Source organism: Canis lupus, chromosome 16, assembly GCF_011100685.1.
Source record: "Canis lupus familiaris isolate Mischka breed German Shepherd chromosome 16, alternate assembly UU_Cfam_GSD_1.0, whole genome shotgun sequence".
NCBI classification, from domain to species: Eukaryota; Metazoa; Chordata; class Mammalia; order Carnivora; family Canidae; genus Canis; species Canis lupus.
The window spans coordinates 7,515,406-7,540,566 of record NC_049237.1 but is presented as its reverse complement, the minus strand read 5'-3'; the positions used below and the strand labels follow the sequence as shown (position 1 = coordinate 7,540,566).

The following is a 25,161-nucleotide window of genomic DNA, read 5'->3' as shown; positions in this document are numbered from 1 at the left end:
GTTGTATACTGTCAACAGTGCCTGGCACATAAGTGACGGATAAAGATCGGTGCCTCTCCCTCTTGCTAACTCATCTTCCAGGAGAGACACTGTGGGTTCCTACTCCTATGTGTATTTACGGAATGGAATAGATTCATTCCTTCATTCTGTGGAGCTTTAGAACTCCTCTAAAGAACTCTTCCTATGTATTAGATGTTGTAAGAGACAAAGAAAAGTAATGCTGTCTCGTTTTTCCAAGTGGTTGAATGACTCTATGAGACATGGCAGACAGGGGGAGAAAAAATCCAAGGGTTTATGGGCCAGCTGCCTTCTTGAGGGAAGGGCTGGTGTCTTACCCATCTTTGTAAAACAATTCCTGGATAAAACATGGAGCTGCCCAAGTGAGGGCCAAATAAGTGAGTCGGCGAATGAACAAGCGTCCAGTAAGTGAGAGGTCCTGCCCATAGGTGTGCTACATGATGGGCCCTTCCTACAGAACAGGTGGTTCTGGATGGAAGTACTCAAGAAGATGGGGTCTGAACTGAGCCCTGAGGGACTGTGGAAAGGGAAGGTGTCTCTCACTGATACTCACCCTCTTTCTAACCCTCCTCCCTTCTACCTTGTTTCTCTGCCCCTTCCATTGCACGTGCATTGTGTAGGTTTAAGTGTATAAGGTGTATCTGTTTCCAGGCCTTACTTTCTGGGCATTTATTGGCATGCACTTTGTGCCAACCTCAAGGTCATATACAAATATAATTCTCACAACTATCTTTGAGGTTGGTACGCTTCTTATCCCTGCTTATGGAAAAGGAAACTGAGGCACAGGGACAGTAAGGTCATAGGGTTGAAGCCCAGAGAGTCTGACCCCCATATTCAGAGCTTTCAGCACCCGGCTGTGCTGCCCGCATTTGTCCAGTGGGATCAGAGGCTTTATCTTGAGTGCGTGTGGCTCTGACTTGGATTTGGAGAAAATGCAGAGTGTGTGAAAGAGTGTTGTCTCCAGGATCTTCAGTCTTATTCCCTCTGCTAATTCATCCTCCTCTGCATAGAAATAGACTCAATCTTGCATATTTCAACAAAAGAAAAGTCCTCACTCTGTGTTCCACCCTGTCACTCCGTCTCCCTCCTCTTCTCTACAGTCAGCGTACTTGAAAGCACAGTAGCTAAGTGACTTTTATTCCTTATCTCCCATTCATTCCTAGTAACTCAGCGAGACTGACATCGGTTAAAGAGCGTTTGCCAAGATCAGGAGAGACCTAGTTATGAATCTGGTAAGCTCCACGTGGGACAGATCGTGCCGGTTTTATGATCTACCGTGCTCCCTGTTGCTAGCACAATGCCTGGCACACAGTGGGTGCTCAGCAAATCTTTGCTGAATGTTTTATGACGTTATGTCTTATTTGATCTCAACGACATGAGTGTCATTGAAACTCTCTTCCTTTCACTCCGGTGACACCTCTCATGCTGAATTTTGCCTGACTCTGTTAGACCATCCATGATCCTCCTTCTCTCCCTCTTCTCAGCCCTTAAATATTGGTGTTCAAATTCTATCCTTAGCCTTCCTCTCAGTTTTATACACCTACCCTGAGAGAGCAGGCATTCAGTCCTGCAGCTTCCCACCTCAAATAGTAATCTCTTTCCCAGGCACGAGAACCATATCTCTGGTGCCATAATGGACATTTCCAGTTACGTGTCTTCTAGGTATTTGACAAACTGATCATCACATCCTTCTCTTCCGAGATCTGTCCTCCCCATCTTTCCTCCTGCCCCCCCTCCAAAAAATAAAAAAGGAAATAGAAGTAAGTCCACGCAGAAAAGCAATACTCTATGCCTTTTCCTTTGTTCTTTTTTTTTTTTTTTAAGATTTATTTATTTATTTGAGGGAGAGAGCAGGGGAGGGGCAGAAGGAGAGGGAGAGAATCCCAAGCAGACTCCCCACTGAGCACAGAGCCCATCACAGGGCTCGATCTTATGACCCTGAGCTCATGAAACCAAGGGTTGGATGCTTAACCAAATGAGCCACCCAGGCACCCCACCTTTTCTTTTATTCTGTATCATGGTCAATAGCATCACCATTTCCTATCATCCAAGTCAGGAGCCTGGAAGTTGCCAGCAACTCACCCCTCTCTGTGCCTCTCACACTCAACCACTAATTTCTATCAACCAACTCTGCCACTTTTTTTTCTAAGTTCTAAGAGAACTTGGTTATAGAGGGTACTTCTTTATTTTCAAGTGGTCACCAAGATTTATCATGGTGGTTCTAAGTCAGTGTGCTGTTATAATTGTGAATAGAAGAATATTAAATAGGCCCTGTATGGAAGATGAGGTCTTATTTTTCCTCAAATGTGGTAAACAGATTCCTGCCTTAGCAGCTTTCCTCCAGCTGTTCCCTCTTCCTGGAATGCCTTTCTTCCAGCTACTCACCTGTCCATTGCTTCGCTTCCTCGAGTGTCTGCTTAAATGTCACATTCTTCTTTTTTTTTTTTTTTAAGATTTCATTTATTTATTCATGAAAGACCCAGAGAGAGGGACAGAGACACAGGCAGAGGGAGAAGCAGGCTCCCTACAGGGAGCCCGACGTGGGACTGAATCCCAGGACCCCGAGATCACGACCTGAGCCAAAGACAGATACTCAACCACTGAGCCACCCAGGTGGCAGGTGCCCCTAGATGTCACATTCTTAAGAGAGCTCTCCTCATCTCTATGTGTTAAACAACAAGCCCCACCTGCACCCCACTGCATCTTGTCCCCCTTTATCTGCTTTATTTTTTGTCATAGCATTTATCTTTGTCATGTAGACACATGGGTTTGTGTATAGGTGTCTAGTTTGTCTTGTGACCTGAATGTATATGTTCATGTCTATGTTATAAAGCTTGTCTTTCTCCCTGGAAAGAAGATGTCATGAAGCCAGGGACTCGGTTTTGGTGACTCAAATCAGTTTTGTTGTCACTTGTAGCAGCTGCTTGGTAAAAATGCATTGAATGAGGGGCGCCTGGGTGACTCAGTGGCTGAACATCTTGCCTTTGGCTCAGGTTGTGATCCTGGGGTCCTGGGATTGAGTCCCACTTTAGGCTCCCCACCAGGAGCCTGCTTCTCCCTCTGCCTGTGTCTCTGTCTCTCTCTGTGTCTCTCATGAATAAATAAAATCTTTAAAAAAATACATTGAATGAATAAATAAATGCATATGGGATGATCCCAAAGAGAGACTTTCTTTTGATGGAATTGTTTTCAAGTGGTAGGTAGGATATAACTTTAGTTTTTATTCTCCAGAATACATTTTTCTTGGCAAGGCCTTTATTTGAATGAGCTTTAACCATCCGCCAAAGAAGCCTGGGTCTCAGCCTCCAAAAACAAGTCAGGAGAACCACAGAGGAAGGCGTGAGGGGAAAGGAGAGGTCAACCAAGTCCACTCACTTGTTCCTGGCCACTATCAAGCATCCACTTAAGGGAAGAGAACAACAGTATGGGGAGGAGGCTCTGCTGTCTTATGCACAGTGACTTCCAGCCTGTGGGAGGTGCACAACCCATATCATTGATTTGATTTAAGATTATTCACTCCTCAAAAATGATTTCATGGTTGTGTAGGTAGTATTATATATTATTATTGGGGTTTTTGTGTGTTTTTTAAATATTATATTTATTTATTCATGAGAGACAGAGAGTGAGACAGAGACAGAGACACAGGCAGAGGGAGAAGCAGGCTCTCTGCATGGAGCCCAATGCGGGACTTGATCCCAGGACCCCAGGATTATGACCTGAGCCCAAGGCAGACAGTCAACCACTGAGCTACCCAGGTGCCCCTGTTGTTTTTTATTTAAATTAAATTAGCCAACGTATAGTACATACTTGGTTTCCTATGCAGTGTTCAATAATTCATCACTTGCGTATTATTATTATTGTTTTAATAACACTATTTTTGAGTTGTGCTCTATCTCTTGAGATAAGGGCAGGCTGATATATTGCAAAAAGGAGGCTGAGAAGCACACCTGCTGGAGCAGCGGAATCATCCTACTCCCAGAGCCCCAGGCAGGAAAGGTATTACCACCTCCATTTCAGAAAGCAGACAGGTGAATGCAGAAATAATGTGACTTACCTGAAGTAGTGAACTACTGGACAGGATCAAAGGCCAGCTCCCACTCCCAGGGCAGTGCTCACCACTCTTCCTCGGTTCTTGCTACTCCCACCCTGTTTTCTGCCCCACTGCCGCCTCCTGCCCCCCTGTGCCCCTGGGCTTTGGGAAACCTCTTTGCTTGTATGTGGACGGAGGCAAGCACACATTCCTTGGACCCCTTTATCATACTTACAAATTAGAAAATAAACTTGCCCAGCATTGCAAATTTAAAGATTTTTCAAAAAAAAAAAAAAAAAAGATTTTTCAGGGGGTGGGAAAAGTTGCTGATCTTATATTTCCCATGTTATTTGTCATACCTGGTATGCCCTGAGTAGATAACACCAGTCATGTCCACTGGGTCTGTTGTATCTGTTCGTCTGCCTTATAGCCTGGCAATGAACATAAATGATCACTGGTATTTGTGGTAGCACTTTATGGTTTACAAAAGGCTATGACGGATCTCATTTGATTAGCGAATCTGGGAGGCTGGAGGGCACAGTGATTTAGAGCCTGAGTTTTGGAATCTCCTACTTCTAAGCTGCCAGGCTTAGGGCAAGTTACTTATTATCTCATCAGTGAAAGGAGAATGATAGACTCATCAACTTGTTGGAAAGATTAAATGTGGTAATGTATAGGAAGGGCTCAGGACATGCTTGGCATATAAAAAAAAATGCTTCTTTTATTATCATGCATGACGCAGATACGACTTGTATAAAGCCATCTCTAACCATTTTACTGAAAAGGCAGCTCTACAAGTTGATCTTTTTCTTACTGTAAACTTCTTTTCTTTTATTATTATTTATTTATTGAGAAACACAGAGAGAGAGGCAGAGACACAGGCAGAGGGAGAAGCAGGCTCCATGCAGGGAGGCTGACGTGGGACTCCATCCCGGGACCCCAGGATCATGCCCTGGGCCAAAGGTGGTGCTAAATCACTGAGCCACCCGGGCTGCCCTTACTGTAACCTTCTAAGGTCCTCCTATCTGATCTCTCATCCCCATTCCAAGATGACGTCTGTGGGAGACGGCGCAGATTTGGGGGTTAGCTTTCAGGTATTAGTAAACTTTCATTGCAAATGTTCAACTGCGAGTCAGAGCTGAGAGCAGACTTTGAGACTTGTGTCTCACTGAAATCTTCCCCCTTTCCTAGCTTGGGTTTGCCTGGCTCTTGGAAACCTGCAGTGAGCGGAGAGATCTGTCAGTCTTTTATCCTCATTGTCCCACCTGCTGTCCCCGTGCCCTACGAGTTCTGCCTCCTGTAGGGTTGGGAGCCCGGGAGGCCATGCACAGGGCCCGGCGCCTGGTGTGATTGCTCTCTGAGTCGGGTCCCTGCACGCAGCAGGGCTCAGGCTCTGGCTCTATCTTCTGTCAGGTGCTTTGGTGATTCCTTTGGAGGAGTTTTGTGGAGTTGACACCCACCTTTGCTTCCTAATGCAGGCCTCTGCCTTCCAGCTGACCTGGTCCCACTCCATCCTCAGCCCCCATATTTGGTGCCATCCCACCATGGAGACCCTTCCTGTTGTGGTCATCACGCCCCTACAGGCAAAATTCTTAAATGGAGTCTTTTCAAGGACACCTTCGTTCTTCATCAACATTCATGTGGCCCATGAAGAAAGCACAGGATCCTTCCCCAGCCAAACTCTGGTGCATGGTTTTGTCATCACTCTGTGGCCAAAGATAGCTCTTAACCAGGTTCTTGCCTCATTTTCTCAGGCCACATGTAGCTACCATCACCCAGTCTCTAGGGTATCCGTGTGCAGCTCTCCCAATATTACTCCCAAGGGGCCTTTCCTCAGCTTAAAGTGGTGCTGGTGGAGGAATGGGAAAGCAGGGAGACACCTCCTGCTATATGTAAACCATAGTTGCCAAATGCACTACAGGTTGCCGAAGTAGCTCGGGGCCCCTTGTATCACATTTAGCATGAGGTCTTAACACCTCTTCTTAGAACAGTGCTGTCCCATAGAAATAGGCTGCAAACCACACATCTAATTTTAAATCTTCTTTTAGCCACATTCAATGCCTAATAAGAAACAGATAAAATTAATCTTAATAACATCTTATCTAGCCCATATATCAACATGTAATCAGTAAAAAAAAAAAAAATTGTTACTGCAGTATTTGGTGAAAATTCACACTGAGTCTTTGACAGCTGGTGTGTACTTTCGACTTACACATGTCTCAGTGCAAGGACTCAGCAGCAATTTCAAGTACCCACGACGTGGCTGGTGGCTACCATACTTTGGAAGATGGAGAGAGGGAGCTCATCCCGTGTTGTTCTCAGCTGTGAGGCCTCGGAAGCAAGAGTGTATCTGGGACTCATCCAATGCATACAGCCAGCGTAGAGAACAAAGACTCAAATGCAGGTCTTCTAATATAACATTCAGTGTTTGTTTTTTATGCCATCATGCTGTTCAAATAGATCCTGCTACGCTTTGTTAATGGAGATCTCAATGGTTGAAGGGATAGTTTAAGGTAAGGAGATAGCTGCAGACATCTCTGGGAGTTATTGGAGGTTCTGGGGTAGCTCCACTGGGGGCAATGACTGTTTAGAGCCCATTCCTGACAATCAGCTCAGTCTGGTCTGCGCTGGAGCTGCTGGGTAGAGGAGGCTCTGTCCTCCAATGGCAAATGTTTCCATGGTGCGCACTGTTAGGCAGGTCTTTGGCTTTCACTGCTAAAAGAGAAACAAGAAACTATTTTGTATGTATGTCTTTGAAAAGGCAGTACTCGTCAGGAGGAATCTGTGGCCAGGCTGGATGGGTATCACCACCTTTTGTCACAGTTCAGATACTAGGTTGCTACATCATTTGGACTTAGAACTTTAAAAACAGGGATTCCCGGGTGGCTCAGTGGTTTAGCGCCACCTTCAGCCCAGGGCCTGATCCTGGAGACCCAGGATCGAATCCCACGTCGGGCTCCCTGCATGGAGCCTGCTTCTCCCTCTGCCTGTGTGTGTCTCTGCCTCTCTCTCTGTGTGTGTCTCTGTGTCTCTCATGAATAAATAAAATCTTAAAAAAAAAGAGAGAACTTTAAAAACAGTAAAGCTCAAATCTTCTAAAGAATTCAAAATCTGATTGTTAAAGGACACCTTCCTGTTATAGAAAAGAACAAACAGAATCCAAAATATCACACCCCAGAACGTGTTGGGGAGGTCATTGAGAGGACGTAACCCTTGGTTGACCAGTAGGCTGGACTGTGGCCCTCAGAGGCTTCTGATCCATTCCCCGTCCTTGGAATGTGGATTCTGATCCCCTTTCCTGCTCCCAGAGGCTGCCCCAAGGGCACAGCCTTGAGATAGTGATATAGTATGGAGACCCTCTGGGCGGTATGTGTGACTGAACCCAGTTAAAGCCTCTACGTGAACTTTTAAGACTTGGTGGGCAGGTGTGGAGGTGTGCTCATCCTGTGGTGCCCAAGACAAGCCTTGTAAGTAGGTTCCCTTTGCTTATTAAACCCACCAGTTACCAACATGGAGTGGCCTGCCTCTCCTCTGTCTCTCTCCACCCTCTATACCTGGGGGTCGGTTTCAGATTTCTCCCAGGAAGCTCCCGAAGAGGTTGCAGACTTACAAAAATGCTCCCTGTTAACACCTGGTGTGCCTCTGCCTTGCTCTTCCCACACGGGTGCTTGACACACATATATACACCTGCACTGTAGGGGTCATCTGGAGTAAGTGGGCCCGTAGTGATAGCCTGTATCATATCTATATCTATATCACAATAGTCTATTATGAGCTTTCCCTTGTCATTGACCTTCCTCAAAAGAATTACTGCAATAGCCAAATCTAGTTCTTCCATTACATTCTACCGAATGTTAAATTCTCTTCTGGGGTCTGAAGTGGCACCAAGTCTGGAAAGGTCTGAGCAATGGAGAGGGCACGGGTGAGCAGAGGCCCTTTCCCAGACCTGCCTCTTACTATCTGGTGACCTTGGTCCCTAGGTCACTGGCTGAAATTCCCTTGTCTCAATGTCTAAGTCAACAAAAGGAGAAAAATAATGTCTACGTTACAGACCCATTCAGAGGCTTATGGACACATCTGTGGAAATTACCCAACACGATGACAGCCCATAGTAAATACACAATAAATGTTGGAGCCTATTTATCTTCCCCTTCCCTAGGCTTTTCAGATTCTTTGTCATCAGCCCATTCTCTGGCACCCACAGCATTTTTCTGGAAAGAGAGCACCCTGCAAGGTGCCTGTGTGCTTTAAAGCTTGCATCTTCTGATTTTTTTTGGGGGGGGGGGCGGGGGGCTCACCGGGGACACATGCTTGCCAAGCCACCCTGATTTCTGTACTGTGCACTCAGAGCAGCTATCAGTGACACATGATACAGAGGAGAAGACGTGGGAGTGTCTCAAGATGAAATGATGGATTGTACTGGTTTCGTTCCTCTCTCCCAGTAGGAAGACCCTAGGAACAGAGGGCCAGGTGCTGAACAGGGTCTCCCCAGGTGTGTCTGGTTGGCCAAGTTGGGGTTCCTTTTTGTCATTCCCTTCATGGTTTCTGCTGGTGGTATAGCAGTGGGGCTACAGGGAGAAGGGAGTCTTGTGATTTGTTTGGTTGGGAACTCTGCTTCTTACTTCTGGGCTTTTCTTTCCTTCTTCCTTCCTTCCAGGCACTTGGTTTAGCTGCTGACCTAGCTCATCAGGCGAGTACACATTCTGCAATTTGCCTTCCATTGTTTTGACAATGGATGTGATTTGTACACGGCGGCATCACATAATATCCCTATTTATGGCAGCTCTCGAATCCGGAGGTAGGGATGAGGACAGAGAAGCTCAAGCAAGCCTGTCTTCTGACCCAGAAACGTTTCACTTCTTGGTTCTACAACATCTATCTTTCCCCCGACGGTCTCTTCCTGACTTAGGAGGGCGGTGCAGAAAGGTCTGTTGGGTTTATAATCTGTGGGACATCATGTTCACGATCCGATGGGCATCATCACATTAAACTTTGTGGTAAGGAGCCCCCAGGCTGCATGGCTTTATGTGATCTGGAACCTGGACCTACGCAGATGTTTTGTTTGTACACAATAAACAAGTATATTGGATTGTTAAGTGGTAGTTACTATTGGCTTTCAAAAATAAAATCAGATCGGAGGAGAGAGACATTGGCTACAAGTCACCAGGACAGCTGAGTCACTGCAGGGTGTTGAATGGGGCGGGGACATCCCCCTCACCCTGCCTTATTCCGTGGTGCACACAGTTTTAGTAACTGTTTCAGGATGGGACGGGGAGCTCATTTAGCAAACATTTATTGAGCACCTGCTTATGTCAGGCAATGCACCGGAGATGGGAAGGACAAAAGAAAAACCCAGACATGACCACAGCCCTGAACAAGCTTGCATTTACTGCAGGGAGGGAGACCTAAGTGATTACCCTAAGATATGTGAGAAGTGCTGGAGGAGCCTGGGCACCGGACACCAGTGTCTAGTAACATGCCTGGGAAGCCTCCCAGATATTGACTTGTCAGGGAGGCCTTGAAGGATGATGAGAAGCCTGCCCCGTGGAGCAGGTGGGCAGCCATGTCAGCAGGGAGCACAGTGCCCACCAGGAAAGAGGGGGGTCTCAGTCCGCTATGACCGGAGCCTGGGGGGGTGCTTAGAGAAAGATGGGCGGTCTGAAGGACCTTTCAGGAATCAAACCAAATCAGGCAGACCTAAGAGCTATTTTGTTTGTTTTCACATAAAAATAACTTTTTAAATATAACTACATTATGCTGAACCAACTTACCCTCTATAAGAAAGCTGTAGGCAACGTCTCCCATTAGCTACTTCTCTGTTTCAATTTTAATTAACTGTCACGGGAGCCCTCACAGCAGAGTTGGGGTCCTGCCTGTGTGTCTTTCTCCCTTCCAGCCAATGCTGTGCTCACTGCAAGAGCCCCGGGTTCTGATAGCCTCCGTGGCCACCAGCCCCTCTGCTGCGAGCTGCTGCAGCCTCCAGCTGGTTGGTCCACGGAGGATAGGAAGCATCGACACTCCGGGCTGGATGCATCTCAGTATTAATGAAGAGAACATAAAGCCTTCATGTTGGCTTCTCTAGGTACCTGAGAGGCATAAGAACAGATTCCAGAAGGCTGTTCCCTCTGGGTACCCAGTCTTTAATTAGGGGCTAACCCAGACTTGTTGCCCAGCCCCTTTTGTGCTTACAGACAGCAAATGCACAAGACAGGGAGCATGAAAAAGAGAGTGACTCTAAGTGACTTCCATTTCTATCCATAATGCTGTGTGTAGCTCCAGCTTTGTGCCAGGGACTGTTGTAAGAAGTTTACACCTATTAACTGACTTAATCCTCTTAATAACCCTTTGAAGCAAGTATTGTCAGAACCTCCGCTCACAAGGGCAGAGACCCCAGATCCCGAGAGATGGACTCACTTGCTCAAGTTCACATGGCCAGTATGGGGCAGGACCATAATCCGTGCTTCCATTCTCAACTGTCAAATCTCTGTATGGTTACCCAGAACCAGACCCCCACTTGGTGTGCCCATAAATGGGCCCTGGAATATTCCTTCTCATTTAAATCCATTTGTCTTGAGTTAATCCCATATCCCACGGCTGGCATGTTCATTGCAGACTGACCCTTTGGGGCGAAAGTACTGGAGTTCTGGCCTTGCTATCTTGTTCTACCTTCCAGTTCCTGTGACCTTGAACCCCAAGGGACTGATGAATCCATGAATGAATGTCCAGCTCCAAGGGCAGCCTACACTCTTCCACCGTCGTGGCAGGGGTGATATGCTCATTTCATGTAGAGGGAGAGCTTGCAGCAAACGAGGCTAACCCAGACGTGCCCCCATGTGGCCTTGCTGGTCACTCCCCACGTTGGCCCTTGGGCCATTAATAAAGTATCCTCTCCCCGTCTCCACTGGGTATCATCCCAGAAGGGTCTAACACATACTTACCCTCACCATTTTTTGTGATTTGGGGGATTTTTTTTTTTTTTTTGGATGAGAAAAAAAAATTACAATCATCATTTTTCTGTGCAAGGTCTTTAAAGAGCAAATAGATAGATATTCAGAGCCCATATATATTTTCCTTCTCTAAGTGGTATTTATTTAAATGCAGATATCCTGGTTTCCCGTGTAGAGTTGCAAAGCAATACCTTTCAATTTAAATGTTAATAGGAGTGTAAACTTCAAAATCAAAAGTTTTCTGTGAGGGAGAACTGCCTTTTCTGGTTCTATTCAATGGTTCCCCTTGCCTTTCCTCCTGCACCCTCCCTCATTACCCCCTTTTGCACACCCTTTCCACTGTGCTGAACTACATTCTTTTTCTAAAAAGTTGAGAATGCACCTTTCTCGTCTCAAAACTTAGAATGTTAAGCATCTGGGTCATGGAATACAGACGATGGGCTCCCACCCAACAGGATTCATGAGATTTTTCTCTATCTCAGCTTTGGCCTGCAGAGTTCAGCTCATCATCCCGGGTTCTTTCTAAGGGGATTATTCATAGGCCAATCCTACATAATATTCAAACAGGGCTTCAAATACTTGAGTAAGGCTGGTCCCCTTTTCTTTCTTTTCTAAAAAGGCAGGAAGAAATGGGGAATGAGAGACAAGCTGTGTAAGTTCCTGGGTGCAGAGCACTGGTGTGGGCATTGTGAGCAGTCACAGTGAAACAGGAACCCTCTTACTCTTCAGGAGATAAAATAGGCACACAGGGCGCTGCAGATGGGCAGGAAATGGGGCTGTGTGCACCCGGCTCATTCTACGGCTCATTCTACGGGCAGAGTGGCCCTTCAGATTCACTCAAGTGCAACCGGGAAACAAAGATTCCATGACAATGGAAATCATGTGTGTTGCCTTTCAATTCAGGTACAAGAGTGTCATTTCCTACCTAAGGACCTCCTGCCTGCATGTGAGATCCAGCTGCTTCTTCCCTTTATTTTCTGTTCCCTTCCTTTCCCATTAATTATTTTTATCCTGTTACACCATGTGTGATTTGTAAGCTCCCTTACATCTCTCTTCAGGAACATGATAGCACTGTTAATACATGAATTAGAATCGATTTGATGCTATAAATTTCAGTGACTTTGATTCTGCTATTTTAAGGAGTTGGTTTTATTCTCCAGATGTTTTCAGTAGACTCCTGTTCTTATTTCACGGAGGCAAAATATGTTTTGTGCCCTCTCTGGGAATATTAATAATAATTTTGAATTATTGCCTCCTCTCTCCGTGGCTTGTTTCTTCAGGTTCTTTTGCTCCCAGGTTATAGATACGTGCTGGTACTGGGTTGTCAGGGGGCAGTGCTAAAGCGCTGCCTGGAAGCACTGAGTGGGTGGAGGGCTTGTCAATGGGAAGGTCCATTGTAGAGCGGTCAGAGGGGCTGTTTGTGGGACTCCCCCAATGCTGGGTGTCTAGGTCTTGCCTCTTGTGCTGGTCGTCACTGGAAAGGCCTTGCCTGGTCCCCAGACTGGACGGCAGGGGCCAGATAGTGTCTGGGGGCCGAGTAGAAGGAGGCTAGGGTTCCAAGGGCAAGCAGCCAACATTCTGTAGGTAAATGGTCACTTAATTGTCTCTGTGGAATTAGCTTGTCAACCGCCAGTGCTAGATATCCCCAGTGTACCCCCCAGGGCGAGGGAGGGGAGTCCCCAAGCATTGTGGAGTTGGGTGAAGGCATCTAGGGATCTAGTTCCATCTCAGACAACTCTACCAAACCTTGGTTATTTATGCTCCTGCCCTCTGGGTAACAACTGCTTGATTCAGAGGAACCTGTGGGTGCCTGTTCATGAGCCTCTGGGGGATGTGGTGGGTTGGTTTGCACCTTTGCCACTGCTGCCTCTAGTTTGGCTCTAGCCAAGTGCACCATCTACCAGCTTTGCTGCTCCCAGTCCTGGGTTGTCTCTTGTCCTATTTGCCCATCCTCGTGGACGCCTATATTTGAAAAAAAAAAAAAAAATCACGGAACTATAGTTCTCAGTTTATTTGGAAGGAAGAAATGCCCAATACATCTGTTCAATCACCATGACAACCCAGTAGGTCTTTAGCTGCATTATTAATTTTATTTTCCCACCCAACTCACTCTTCTTTTATGTCACTGGTTTGTCAATAAATTATTTGACTTCTCTGGATCTTGCAAATTGGACTCACGGGGTGGTGGTAAAAATACCCTCAGTCAGTGAAAATACTCAGGCCTGACCTCTGGTCTTCATCCTGCTTTCCAGATCAACAACTCAGCTTTTGCTGACAAAGTGCCCCTAATCTGTGCTCGAGGGCCACAGCCCCTCTCGGACCTGGGACACAGGTGACTGTCCCCTGTCTCAGAACTTCTGCAAGAGAAGTTATCTTCTTCGTGTCTCTGCTTCCTCCAATTGCATTTCCTTCTCCTATTTGTCCATTCCTGGCCCACGGGGACACACCTTATAGGACACGTGGTCCACTTAATCCCCCAGGCAGTACCTTTGCTCCCGTGGATCTGCAGAGCCTGAGGACCAGGAAGGCCCACCCATGAGCAAGGCCAAGTGCAGGGGAGGGGCTCTGTGACCTTAACCACATTGTCCCTCTCTCCTGCTGCCAAAGAGGCCGAGATTTTAGAAGCCCCTCCTGCCCTGTAAAGGGAGCCAGAGGTCTCACAGGGGCATAGAGCAAAATTTCCTGATCTGTTTAAGGGGATATAAACCTACGTTACTCCAAAAATACCCTGACCTCTCCTTCCCCGCTGCCTCCTTGCCCTTGACTACACTTCCAGGGGTCAAATGGACTCACACATCAAAAGAGCGGGCTCTTCACCAACCAGGGGGGCTGGGGCCTGGCTCACTCCAAGGACTGTGGGTGGTGGCAAAGGAAGAAGGGCTAAGACAGGTGGCAGCAGAAAAAGCAGTGTGGGGAGATGAGGGCCAGGACGACCAGGCAGTTAGATCCCGGGATGAGAAGTGCCTCTGCACCTGGCGAGGCTGTGCCTCTTTGTTTCAAGCTGGCTGTGGGTGCCCGAGCACGGACGCAGGGAGCCGGCTCGGGGCGCACATGCACATGTGAGCACTGTGCTGTGATGGAGCGAGCGGCGCCCCTCCGGGAAGCTTCCTGGGACACATTGGTGATAGGCACCATCTGTGGAGTGTGGCGCGATAATTAGCTCCCTGGCAGCTCCCATAAGTGACTCTAATGGGTATCACTCCTACCTGGCTGGGGCAGGCCTTCCAGATCGGGTAGGGGAGGACAGAGGAGAACAGATCGAGCAGGAACCTCTCTCTGGATGGCTTTCGGCCTCCACCACAGGGGCCTGTCCTGCCTCCTGTCCCGGCCGCTGTCCTCTGCCTCTGTCTCCCCACACCCCAGCCAGCTCCCCCTGGGTGGAGGGCTGCCAGCATCTCATCCCCCGTGTCAGGCCAAGGAGGGTGGACCGAGTCCCTCTTCCGAGGGGAGAGGGCTGAGAGTTCTCTAGCCTAACTGTGCCAGGATCCGCCGTCGCTCCCAACGGTGGTGACTGGGGTGGGAGAGGAACAGAGCGGATGGGACACCCTCGTGGTGGGCAGAAACTTGCCGCATGTTAGTGGGGGATGAGCGGAGATTTCTCCCTTGCTTGCATGGAATGTGGATAGAGTTTGCTGTCGGGTATCCTCACTGTCTGTCTCTCCCTTTGAGAGCAGGGAGTGCCCATGGGGTCCTCCAGGCTGCCCTGGCAACCCCCTGGGTGCAGAGGCTGGGCAGGTGGCTTGCTCCTGTTTGGAGTCCCATTGGCGGGACTGGGACTGGAGCTGGCAGATGGGCTCCGCACAGACCACGGAGGTGGACAGGGAACTGCAGGCTGGTGGGTGCTGGGGCAGGGTGGAGGGAATCAAGGGCAAGCGACCAGGGTGTTGCCCAGCAGGAGGTTAGAAGGCTGGACCCCAGGGAGGGAGCATGAGGTTGGTGGGGCACACACTAGAGGGCGCTGGAGAGAGCCTAGGGCAGGATGTTGCTTGAGGGCGGCTGAGATGTGAGAGCAGCTCTGCTCTCTCCCTTCCACTAAAAATACTGCCTTTTTCAGCCCTTCTCATGCCTGGACCCACATCAGCTTTGTATGGCGGGGTCAGCGAACCCAGGAGTGGAGAAAGGCCAGACCCAGAAGGCTGGGCTGATTTGGGTCTTAGGGGCTGAAGAGGCCTGCGCAGGGGTGCAGTGTGAGGGCAGGAAGTGTGGTTCCCCGCCCTGCAACCCCACATGCAGCGGAAGCTGAGCCCCTGGGAGCTGGCTTGGAGGGGGAGGAAGGAGACACCGCAGCAGCCTCCTCCTCACACTGGACCTCCTGGGGAGCCCAGTCAACCCTGGAGGGGAGGGAGGGAGCTCTTGGCAGGTGCAGCCAGGAGGCCAAGAGCCCGCCCTCCTCCAAAGGCCCACTTCTCCCTGAGAGGCGAACGATGCTGTGGTTGGCGCCCAGGAGCCGTGCAGATCTGGGCTTGATGCCCTGTTCTGCTGCTTGTTCGCTGTACGGCTTTCAGCAGTTCACTCCATTTTTCAAATCGGGATAAAGACGGGACCCGTCTCGGACAGCTGAGCCAGATGCTTGGGAAGGACAGGGCTGCACCTGGCACAAAGGAAGTGCGTAAGAAATGACACCAATTATGGTGATGATCTCTCCTTATGCTCACAAACCAAGCCGTGCTGGCTGCGTTTTGCACCTGAGGATAGCTACCATCGGGGGCTCTCCTGTACAAAGGGAGCTCAGTTGTGCAAATCTGTCTGGAAAGGGGAGGTTGCCTTCCCGCTCCTGCGGTGTCCCATCCTCTCCCCTCTGCCCAGGGCCAGGACGTACCTTGACCCTGAGTTCTAGGTTCTGATGCTAACTGTCGCCCCATGCTTCCCCCACAGACCTGCGCAGGATGACAGCCGGCTTCATGGGCATGGCGGTGGCCATCATCCTCTTCGGCTGGATCATCGGCGTGCTGGGCTGCTGCTGGGACCGAGGCCTTATGCAGTATGTGGCAGGGCTTCTCTTCCTCATGGGAGGTAAGGCTGTGGGCTCGGGGGGCCTATTCGAGGGCAAAGGTCCTGGTTTCTGGGATTCCAGGAGAATGGCTAGGGAATGCTCATTCATTCATTCATTCATCAAACATTTTTTTGAGTTCCTCTAAAGCTCTCTGCCACTGCGCCAGCTTCTGGGGTTGCAAAGGCTAATAAGATCTGGCCCTTCACTCTTGGGGGTCTGATTGCCTGGTATGGGAAAGATTGTGTGGCCGTGACACGGAGAGAGGCATCAGACTCCGAGAAAGCACAAACTCAGAAAATGCTCTGGCGTTTTATGTACATATTGGACTTTGGGGTGGGAAGCAGGTGTTACCTGGGCAGTTTCCTTTTCAAAAGCCTATCCTTACCCTTGATTTATGAATCCTAAATGCTCTTACCTTTTCCAAATAAGGCACTCCCAGGGTGGTAGGACAGGGCTAGACCTTCTCTCATATCCATCTCCTGTAACTCTCTGCTGGTGTCATGACTGAACTGCTCCAGTGTCCCTGTAAGGGATTGTAGATACAGAGAATTGTATGGCTAGGCAGGAATAGGTTCCAGTGCATGGAAAGTCAATTCGATCCACACTCTGCATGCACCTCCCTTCCCTGACGTCTCGGCCCAAAGCTGAAGTTCACCATCGGGTCTGCCCCTCACGGTCTCCTCTGCAAGAAGTAGACTGGTGCCCTGTGTGGAGCTCGGTGGAGGTGGAGCTGGGCTTAGTCAGCAGGAATTAGATGTATGTATGGGAAGAAGGGAAAGCGAGTCCTCTACGGGGAAACCATGTCCCTTAGACTTGAGGCGTCGCATGCTTCTGGCCAGCCAGGTCGCCTCTGGGAAGTGCCTAAGATGGGAGGGGTGGGCTAGCCTTGGGAACGGTGGCTGCTGTCCCTCTGGGTGCATGGAAGGGATGTCTGGGGGCTAGTGAGCTATCAGTTAGGAGAGGGGGAGAATTGTAGGATCCTTCCAGGGGCCCAACAGAAGGCCCAGTCATACCCCTGAAGCATAGCCATTCTGTGCCAGAGATAAAACCAGGTTCCCAGGGAACCCCAAGCTTACCCAACCCTGTGCCCCCATCCCCATACCTGTGGTCATGGGGTATCTAGGGGAGCTCTCTAACGGTCCCTACACCCCTCCTACTGGTCTTCCTCAGAGACAGGCCCACAAGACCTGCCCTGTCCTTGGTCTGTGCCCCATGTCCTCAGTGAAGCAAGGCTCAGCCTCGGCCCCTGACCTCCACACTGTGTTTTAGCCAACAGTGGGGACCTTTTGTGTCCACCTTCCAGTCAAGATCTCCCCTGGACCCTGAAATGTAAAGAGATAAAAGCAGAGTGGCTCTGTTTGTAGTGAGCATTCTAAGACATTTTTGGTGATACAGAGAAAGGCTCCAGTGAATGGGCTTTTCTAAGGCTCTGGAAAGGTCTCCCAGGAATCGGGGTGGGGGTGGGGGGGGAGCAGCTGAGCAAACAGGCCTCAGGCAGAGTAGGAATCCTTGAGCTCTGGGAGCTGACACTCTTTCATTCCCGCCCTTTCAGGGTGTTTGCAGCTCCCTGCAGGCGCTCCCCTCTCTCCAGGCCCCCAGCAAGGCTCACAGCCTGCCCAGGTGCTAAGTCTGCAGAACCTTTCAGCTTCCTTCTGGGTGGCTTATGCCACATTCCCGAGAGATAGAGAAAGAATGTGATTGGCCCATTTATCCTCTCCAGCAGATCACACACCATTGGTCAGGCAGACCTGAGTGATCATGGCTGGGCCAACAGCTGTGACCAGGGTAGGGACAGGGTCACTTTCTGCTCACCTGAGACCATGGGTGGAAGCTCTGTGGGAAAGAGATGAGGGTGCCTGGAGGGGGGCTGGGGCCCTGCGTACAGCCAAGTACGCCTGGGGCTTTGGGGTTGACAGTCTGAAAGCTTTGATTGATTGGGGATCAGAGGCCCTGCCCGACAGGGTGCCTGAGTGAGGGCATGGCTCACCTTTTCCCTCGTCCATGCTTCTGTCACTGCATGCTCTAATCACCTGAAGAGCTCTTAAAAATACTGATGCTGTGTGCTCTCCCCAGAACAATCCCAGCAGAACTTCTGGGGGGTGATCCTCACATGCAGGCAGGGGTGAGAGCCTGTGGGATAGCTGAACTTTAAAGTTGTCTCTGGTGGCAAAATGTTATGCTTCTAGGAATGAGCCAGTTGGCCACGACCTCTCGTGATTGGCTTTCTTCCTTCCCTCCCCTCCCCCACCTCTTATGACTCTCAAAGCCTTGTGCAGCAGGAGAAAGCCAAATACCACAACAGGACTTCAGTTATTACTGTGCAGACCTATCCAAGCCCTGGTTACTGAGGGGATCAGCAAAACCTGCTTTCTAGGACATGTACTGTATTTTTTTTTTTTTAACGACAAAATCATAGTTGATAAAATGTTAGCATCAAGAAGAGCTTTGGAGAAGTTGCTGTTCTAAGAGCTGTTTCTTGGTGATTGGGGCACTGTCCTGGTTGGGGTTAACCCATTCCATCTCCCCTGGAGCTTGGTTACTTGTGTCCACAAGTAGGGCTGTACCCTCCCAGAAGGGGCTAGGGAGAGAAAGGATGGCTACACACCTCATGTCACCATCAGGCCAGGCTCTAACAGGAACAAAGACAAGACAAAGCCACTAAGGGCTGATCTCTTGGACAGTGGCTGTTTTGGGAAGCTGAAGCTCCAGAGGGTGTGAGAACACTCTCGTCCTCCTCAAGTTAGTATCCTTTCCAACGAGGCCAGACACAGCCATGGGAGTCCAGATGCCTGGAGCAGCTGCCATCTGCTGACCCCATGAATTTAGCTTAGTTCAGGCCTGGAGAGGAAGCCCACCCAGGAACAGGAGCTGTCCTAACCCCCATCCCTTCCCAGCAGAGGGAGTGACTCAGAGGCCCAGGTGTCAACCCTGAATGGATGCTTTGACCTATAGAATGCCCTGTGTCAGCACCGAATCCCCCCAGAACCCGACTGGTCTTTGTCCTCTACAAGTTAACCTCCTCAGGTTGGCCTGTTAAGTGCTTAGAGGGTCTGCTCCAGTGACGGCCACCTCAGGAACAAGGTGGTCCCCCAGACTACAGGTCTTTATGGCCAAGTGGGACCTGAAAAGGCCTCTGAGCCCTAGCTTTCACCCAGAGTGGTGTGCCAGGCACCTGTGACTGAGCCCAGAGCGGCACCCAGAGGATTAGGTGAAGCTCCAGGCACAGGGGGTGGGAACCAACAGCAGCAGGGGGGACGGGCCTGGAGCTGGCCCGGCAGGGGTATGGGGAGCGGGTGGAAGAAGGAGGAGCTGCAAGAACAAGAAAAGGTAAGCCTGGAGTCAAGAGTCCAAGGCTGGAATTGCACTTGACCTTAGTCAAAACAAAAACAAAACCCAAAATGAAAACCAAGCAGCAAGTGCTATTACCAACCTGTTCTCTGTCCCAGCGTGAGGGAGGCTGCTGACCCTGTGTACTACTCTGTGCCAGATTTATCCAGTTCCCGGGTTACATAGAGGGTACCCCGTACCTTGTGAAGTAACCAGCAACAAACGGTTTAATTAACCCTCAACCCCGAGGAGGCAATCAATGAAGCAGGGTAGCTTTGTGGGGCCAGGAGGCTGGGGGGCGGTGGGTGGGAGCCCCTTTCCCCTTTGGTGATGCCTCCAGGAGACAAGCTAGCCCAGACTGGCACAGCACCAGTTGGGTGCAAGCAACTGCCAGAGACGAGAGTCTTGATGAATCACCCGTGGTATTCAGAAGCTCGGGAACAGCATGACACGGGGGACGGACGGTGCGGTGGGGGAGCATGGGGCCGCTGCAGTTACTTATAATTCCCTTGCTGGGGAGCCTCGGAGCCCCCGCACGGATGCAGATCCACAAAGCGAGTGGGAGCATCCAGCCCCGCTGCACCCCCGGCCACACCTCCTGGAGGACCCCCGTCATCTCCGCCACCGCCTCGGCCTAAGCCTTGGTCTCGGCTGCTCCTGGACGCCCCGACTCCACCCGGCACCCCGCCAGCAGTCAGTCCTTCACAGAGTCTACATCAGTTTTTTTTGAAATCCGCAAGTCAGCTATGTCACTCGCCTGCTACCAGGACTCCCGAGGCTTCTAGTCAAAATGAAAATAAGATCCAAATTCTTCAGCCTTTTTTAGAAGCTGTCCTCGCCAGCCTGGGCTCCTATGACTAAAGGCCAGAGATGGGATGGCTGATAAACAACAGAAATTTGCGTCTTCCGGTCCTGGAGGCTGGCGCATCTAAGAGCAGTACACTGGAATGTTCTGCGACTGGTGGGAACCACTTTCTGGTTCACAGACAGGCCCCCTCGTGCTGTGTCCTCGTGTGGTGGAAGGGGCCAGGGAGCCCTGCGGGGCCTCTTCTGAGGCTGAGGACACCATCCTCGGGACCTCATCACCTCCCAAAGGCCCCTCCTCCTAGTACCATCACCTGGAGAGTTAGAATCTCAACAGAAGAATCCTGGGGATACCCACACACTCCGTCCGTAGTGGAAGCTCAGTGTAGTCTGGCTCATAGTACCCCCTGGGCAGCCCCCTTGCTCTCTCCTCTCCCCGACTCTCACGTCACTCCAACCACACCAGCTGCCTTTCTGTCCTGGAGCACCCGAAGCTTCGCTCCCAGGCCCTGGACCTGGTTGGTGCCTTTGATCGTAGTACTCTCCACTCCCCCGGGCCTCCTGGCTGGCTCCTTCCCCAGACTCAGACCCCAAATAGAAGTCACCCCGAGAGAGAGCTTCCCTGGCCACCCAAATTCATGAAGCCCACCCGGTCACTGTCTATATTGTAATTAATTCATCTTTCTACGGCACACTCACCACTTTCTGAAATGTTTGTTGTATTTTGGTTTAGGTTGATTTTTTTTTTTTAGTAGCTTAAAGCAACAAAACTGCTGTCGAAATGTCTGCTGGGGCCGGGGTCTCATCTGAGCCTGGGGTCCTCTTTGGTAGGATTCAGTTCCCTGTGGCTGCCAAACTCCAGGAAGCTTGTGTATGTATTCAGGGCCAGCAGGAGAGAGTCTCTGACTTCTTCCATCTCTCACCTTCAGATCTCCTTTTTTTTTTTTTTTAATAGGTCTACTTGTTAGATTTATAATTTTAGATTTACAGAAAAAAATGGAGCAGGGAGCACAGAGTTCCCATCTTGCCCTCTGCCCCTGCACATCGGTTCCCCGCTTATCAACATCCTCCATTAGCAGAATCTGTTAATGAATTATTAATGAATAGTGTTAGATTTTTTTTTTTAAGATTTTGTTTATTTATTCATGAGAGACACAGAGAGAGAGGCAGAGGCATAGGCAGAGGAGAAGCAGGCTCCATGCAGGGAGCCCAACATGGGACTCGATCCCGGGACCCTGGGATCATGACCTGAGCCCAAGGCAGACACTCAACCACTGAGCCACCCAGGCATCCCTGGGTGATAGATTATTATTGACAAATGTCCATTGTTTATTCAGTTTCTCTTAGTTTTTACCTGATCTCCATTATCTTTCTGTTCCATGCTCCCATCTGGGACCCCACAGTACAACTAGTTGTCACTTCTCCTTAGGCTCCTCACGGCTGTGGCCACTTCTCAGACTGTCCTTGTTTTTCATGACCTCAGTGGTTTTGAGGAGCACTGCTCATCCATACTGCTGGAACTTGCCTGATTTTTTTTTTTTCTCATGATTAGGCTGGATAGAGGGTTGGGGAGGAAAATCACATGGGTCAAGTGTCATTTGTCACATCATCTTAAGGCTACATCCTGTCCACATGATTTGTGAAGTTGCCTGGGATCACCTGGCTGAAGTCGTGGCGGGTGGAGGGAGGGGTATCCTCTACTGTAGAGTTACTCTGTTTTCCCTGTTTCCATCCTGTTCTCTCTGGAAGGATGTCACCAGGCGCGGTGCACACCTGGGGACAGGGGACATAGGCTCCCTCTCCTTTAGGGTGGAGTATCTATGTAAGTTATTTGGAATACTTCTGCAACGGCGATTTGTCTCTCTCCTCCATTTATCAACTTACCCCATCTTTTATTTATATCAGCGCGGACTCACGGATATTTATTTTTTACTCTGGGTTATAATCCAATACTAGATTTGTTTTACTGCTCCTGGCCCTGTGCTGCTTTGACATATTCTTATCAATGTGGGGTTTTGGTTTTGGTGGTTGGTATTTATTTATTTATTTATTTATTTATTTATTTATTTAAGCTCTTACTACTTTCTGGCACCACAAGGGGCTCCAGGCTTCTCTTTGATATTTCCTGCCCAGACCTGGAATGAGCCATTTCTCCAAGGAGCGCCGGTTCCTTTTATTGGAGAAGGGTGTTAGACACCAAGATCCGGGCACTAGATGTCTGCAGAGTTGTTAACAGTCCGTATTTGTTCATTGCCTCTTTACACCCACCCCCCCTTAGATAGAAGCTCCATGAGCTCCAGAACCTTGTCTCTCTTGTTTTCCAAAGCATCCCACATGTTGGGAACAATGTCTGCACCCTAAATATCTGTTGAATGCATGCGTTGCAGAAGTGAATTACGTGTAATGAAGAGAAAGTATTTTGTTTTGTCTCAATGGAAGAGCTATCCTTCAAGAAAATAACCTGGCCTGATCCTCTCCCCTTCTGTGGGATTCCTTATCCTCCTTCTCTCTTTATTTGAACAGTCCCAGGGTCTGTGTACTTCTGGCATAGGATGTCCCAAGTTTCCTTTGGAAGTAGGGTATAGATTACACATGAATTCACAAGGACCTCTATCTTAAATGGGGGCTTGAGAGTATTAGAACTGGCAGGAACCTTGGAGGCCATCCAGTGTGATGTCCCCGTGTCTCCAGATCAGAGTAGTTGTGTCAGTTGTCCCAGGCCCCCCAGCTGGTGAGTGGCAACACTGGAACCAGAGCTGGCCTGTGACAGCAGCTCATCCTGCTGCCTGGGCTTTCAGCTCCCCATGTTGAAGGTCCCCATGACCCCCAGGCCACACACCCATCCTCCCACACTCTCATGCCTCCAGTCTGCTTCTGAGCAGGTGCCAGTCCCAGAATCTCACTCCATTCCCTTTCCGTTTATCCCTTCTCAAAATACAAAAGGACACACGGAGGAGATCATGGCCAGAATTGAGGGCACAGGTGGTAATGGGAAAAGGAAATCATTAGAGGTCCTTCCCCAACCACCTGTGACCAGTGTGGCCTTTTCTACCTTCCCAGTCAGTCAAGAGGAGCCAAGAGAATGTCCTAAAGGACCTTAGGCTATCAAGTTTGAGTGATGGCAGTGATTTGCAGAGCAGTGATGCCAGATGTTCTCCCCTTCTACCAGGCTTCACCGGAGAGCAGTTCAGCTGTGCTGTGAACCCCCAGATACCCCACTTCTGAGAGATAGAGACCTTGATAAAGGCCCAGCAATTCTGAGAACACACAATCCTAAAATGAAAGTCTGAGGCAATAGGTGTTTTACCTGGAGGACTCTTTCCGTTAGGCAGTGAAGTGATTTTAGGGATGCCCACAGAGTAGAATAAGGTCTAGGGTTGCCATCAGCCTCTCCCCACTGTCACTCCTAACTCCAGCACTACTTAGAAACCTGGCTAGAACAGCATTTCTCTAAGTCCTGGAGGCACGGTGCTCCAACTTAATGACTGTGGGTCATTACTTCAAGACTCATGGGAAAGAAGAGGAAGACCATGGAAATTAGATATTCTGAATTGGAGGAAAGGATAAATCCAGTAACTCTATGACTTTCCATGGTGCAAAGCTTATAAAACCCTCAATAAATGGTAGCCATTACTGTTATATGTATTCCCTAAGTGAAGTCCATTCTTTTTTTTTTTTTTTAAGATTTTATTTATTTATTCATGGGAGACAGAGAGAGAGAGGCAGAGACACAGGCAGAGGGAGAACCAGGCTCCATGCAGGGAACCCGACATGGGACTCGATCCTGGGTCTCCAGGATCAGGCCCTAGGCTGAAGGCGGCACTAAACTGCTGAGCCACCTGGACTGCCCAAAGTCCATTCTGATAGGCAGAGAAGTATCTATAATCTACCATGACCAAACAAGGACATAAAACCCATTTACTCACCCTGCTAAACTGCTTTTATAGGTTCATGTGGGATTTCACTGGAACATCACAACTCCCCTCTTGGCTTTTTGTCTTACAACCTTTCTTGCAAAATCCTAAGCAGAGATTGACAAAGTACTTCATGTCCTGAAATATATATGTCTTGCCTTTCGGAAGGTGCATATTTGAATATTTATTAGCATTTGATAATTACATTCAAAACAAAGACATTTAGGGGAGGAGACACATTGCCAGGAGAATTAAGAAACAACATGCACCCTTACCTAATGTAGAATGAGGGGCCAGGATCAATCCTTCCAGCAACCCAGGCAGCAGGAGGACTTCATTTTCACCTGAAGAGCTGGACCACATTGAAAAGAATTGCACCCTTGCCACACTTTGGGACCTGCCCCCATTATAGATTTGTACTTAAAAAAAAAAAAAAAAAAAAAGATTTGTACTTCAGAGGGCAATAGTAAGCAGCCTTGGTCCTGTAAATCCAAATCGCATCAGTGAAGGCCATGTCAGAATGCCTATAACCTGCCCACCAAACACTCAACAAACCACAGTGCTACATATTCTTAATGCTTTGTCATTAAATCCCCAGAAGGAAATGCCAAGACAGAAAGCAGACTCTAGAAGGAGGTGGTAAGGAGGGTGGGTGGTGAAGGTATCCAAGAGAGCTCATGGGATGAGCAACCCTCATCTCTTGGATGCCCCTGCCCACACATGCCCAGTGAGCTGCCTTCCATTCCCTGCCACCCAACTGGAGGTTGAAGTCCTTGTTCAGGACTTTTTTAGATGGATAGAATCATCCATCTAAAGGGGAGAATTACGTTTTTATCATGAAGAACTAGTGCAGAACCAAAGGAGCTGTGTGACTTAAGAAAGTTACTTAATTACCTTTCATGTACTCGTTCAATTTTCTCATCTGCAAAGAGAACTAATAATAGTACCTGCTGGAAGCACAGTTGTGAGAATTATAGAGTTAACTTACGTGAGAGGCTTAGGACAACGGTTAGCATTATTCTCCAGAAAGCTTTAGATATTATTTTAGCTATCTTTGTTTTGAAGATTTTATTTATTTATTCATGAGAGACACAGAGAGAGAGAGAGGCAGAGACATAGGCAGAGGGA

General features: G+C 49.1%; 1 protein-coding gene and 1 long non-coding RNA gene across 2 annotated transcripts in view; one reads left to right on the top strand and one right to left on the bottom strand.

The window, feature by feature from the left end:
- Nucleotides 1-25,161, top strand: part of TMEM178B (transmembrane protein 178B) — a 342,516-nt gene that overhangs the window by 284,618 nt on the left and 32,737 nt on the right. Inside the window, exon 3 of the mRNA XM_038559382.1 lies at nucleotides 15,871-16,008. Within this exon, the coding sequence (XP_038415310.1) occupies nucleotides 15,871-16,008 (138 nt within the window). The remainder of the gene's footprint in view (nucleotides 1-15,870; nucleotides 16,009-25,161) is intronic.
- On the bottom strand, nucleotides 12,998-24,688 carry LOC106559829. The gene is made up of 4 exons (XR_005371231.1): nucleotides 24,309-24,688; nucleotides 16,404-16,511; nucleotides 15,873-16,031; nucleotides 12,998-15,586 (listed from the first exon to the last, which is right to left on the bottom strand). It is a non-coding gene; the product is annotated as an uncharacterized LOC106559829 (long non-coding RNA).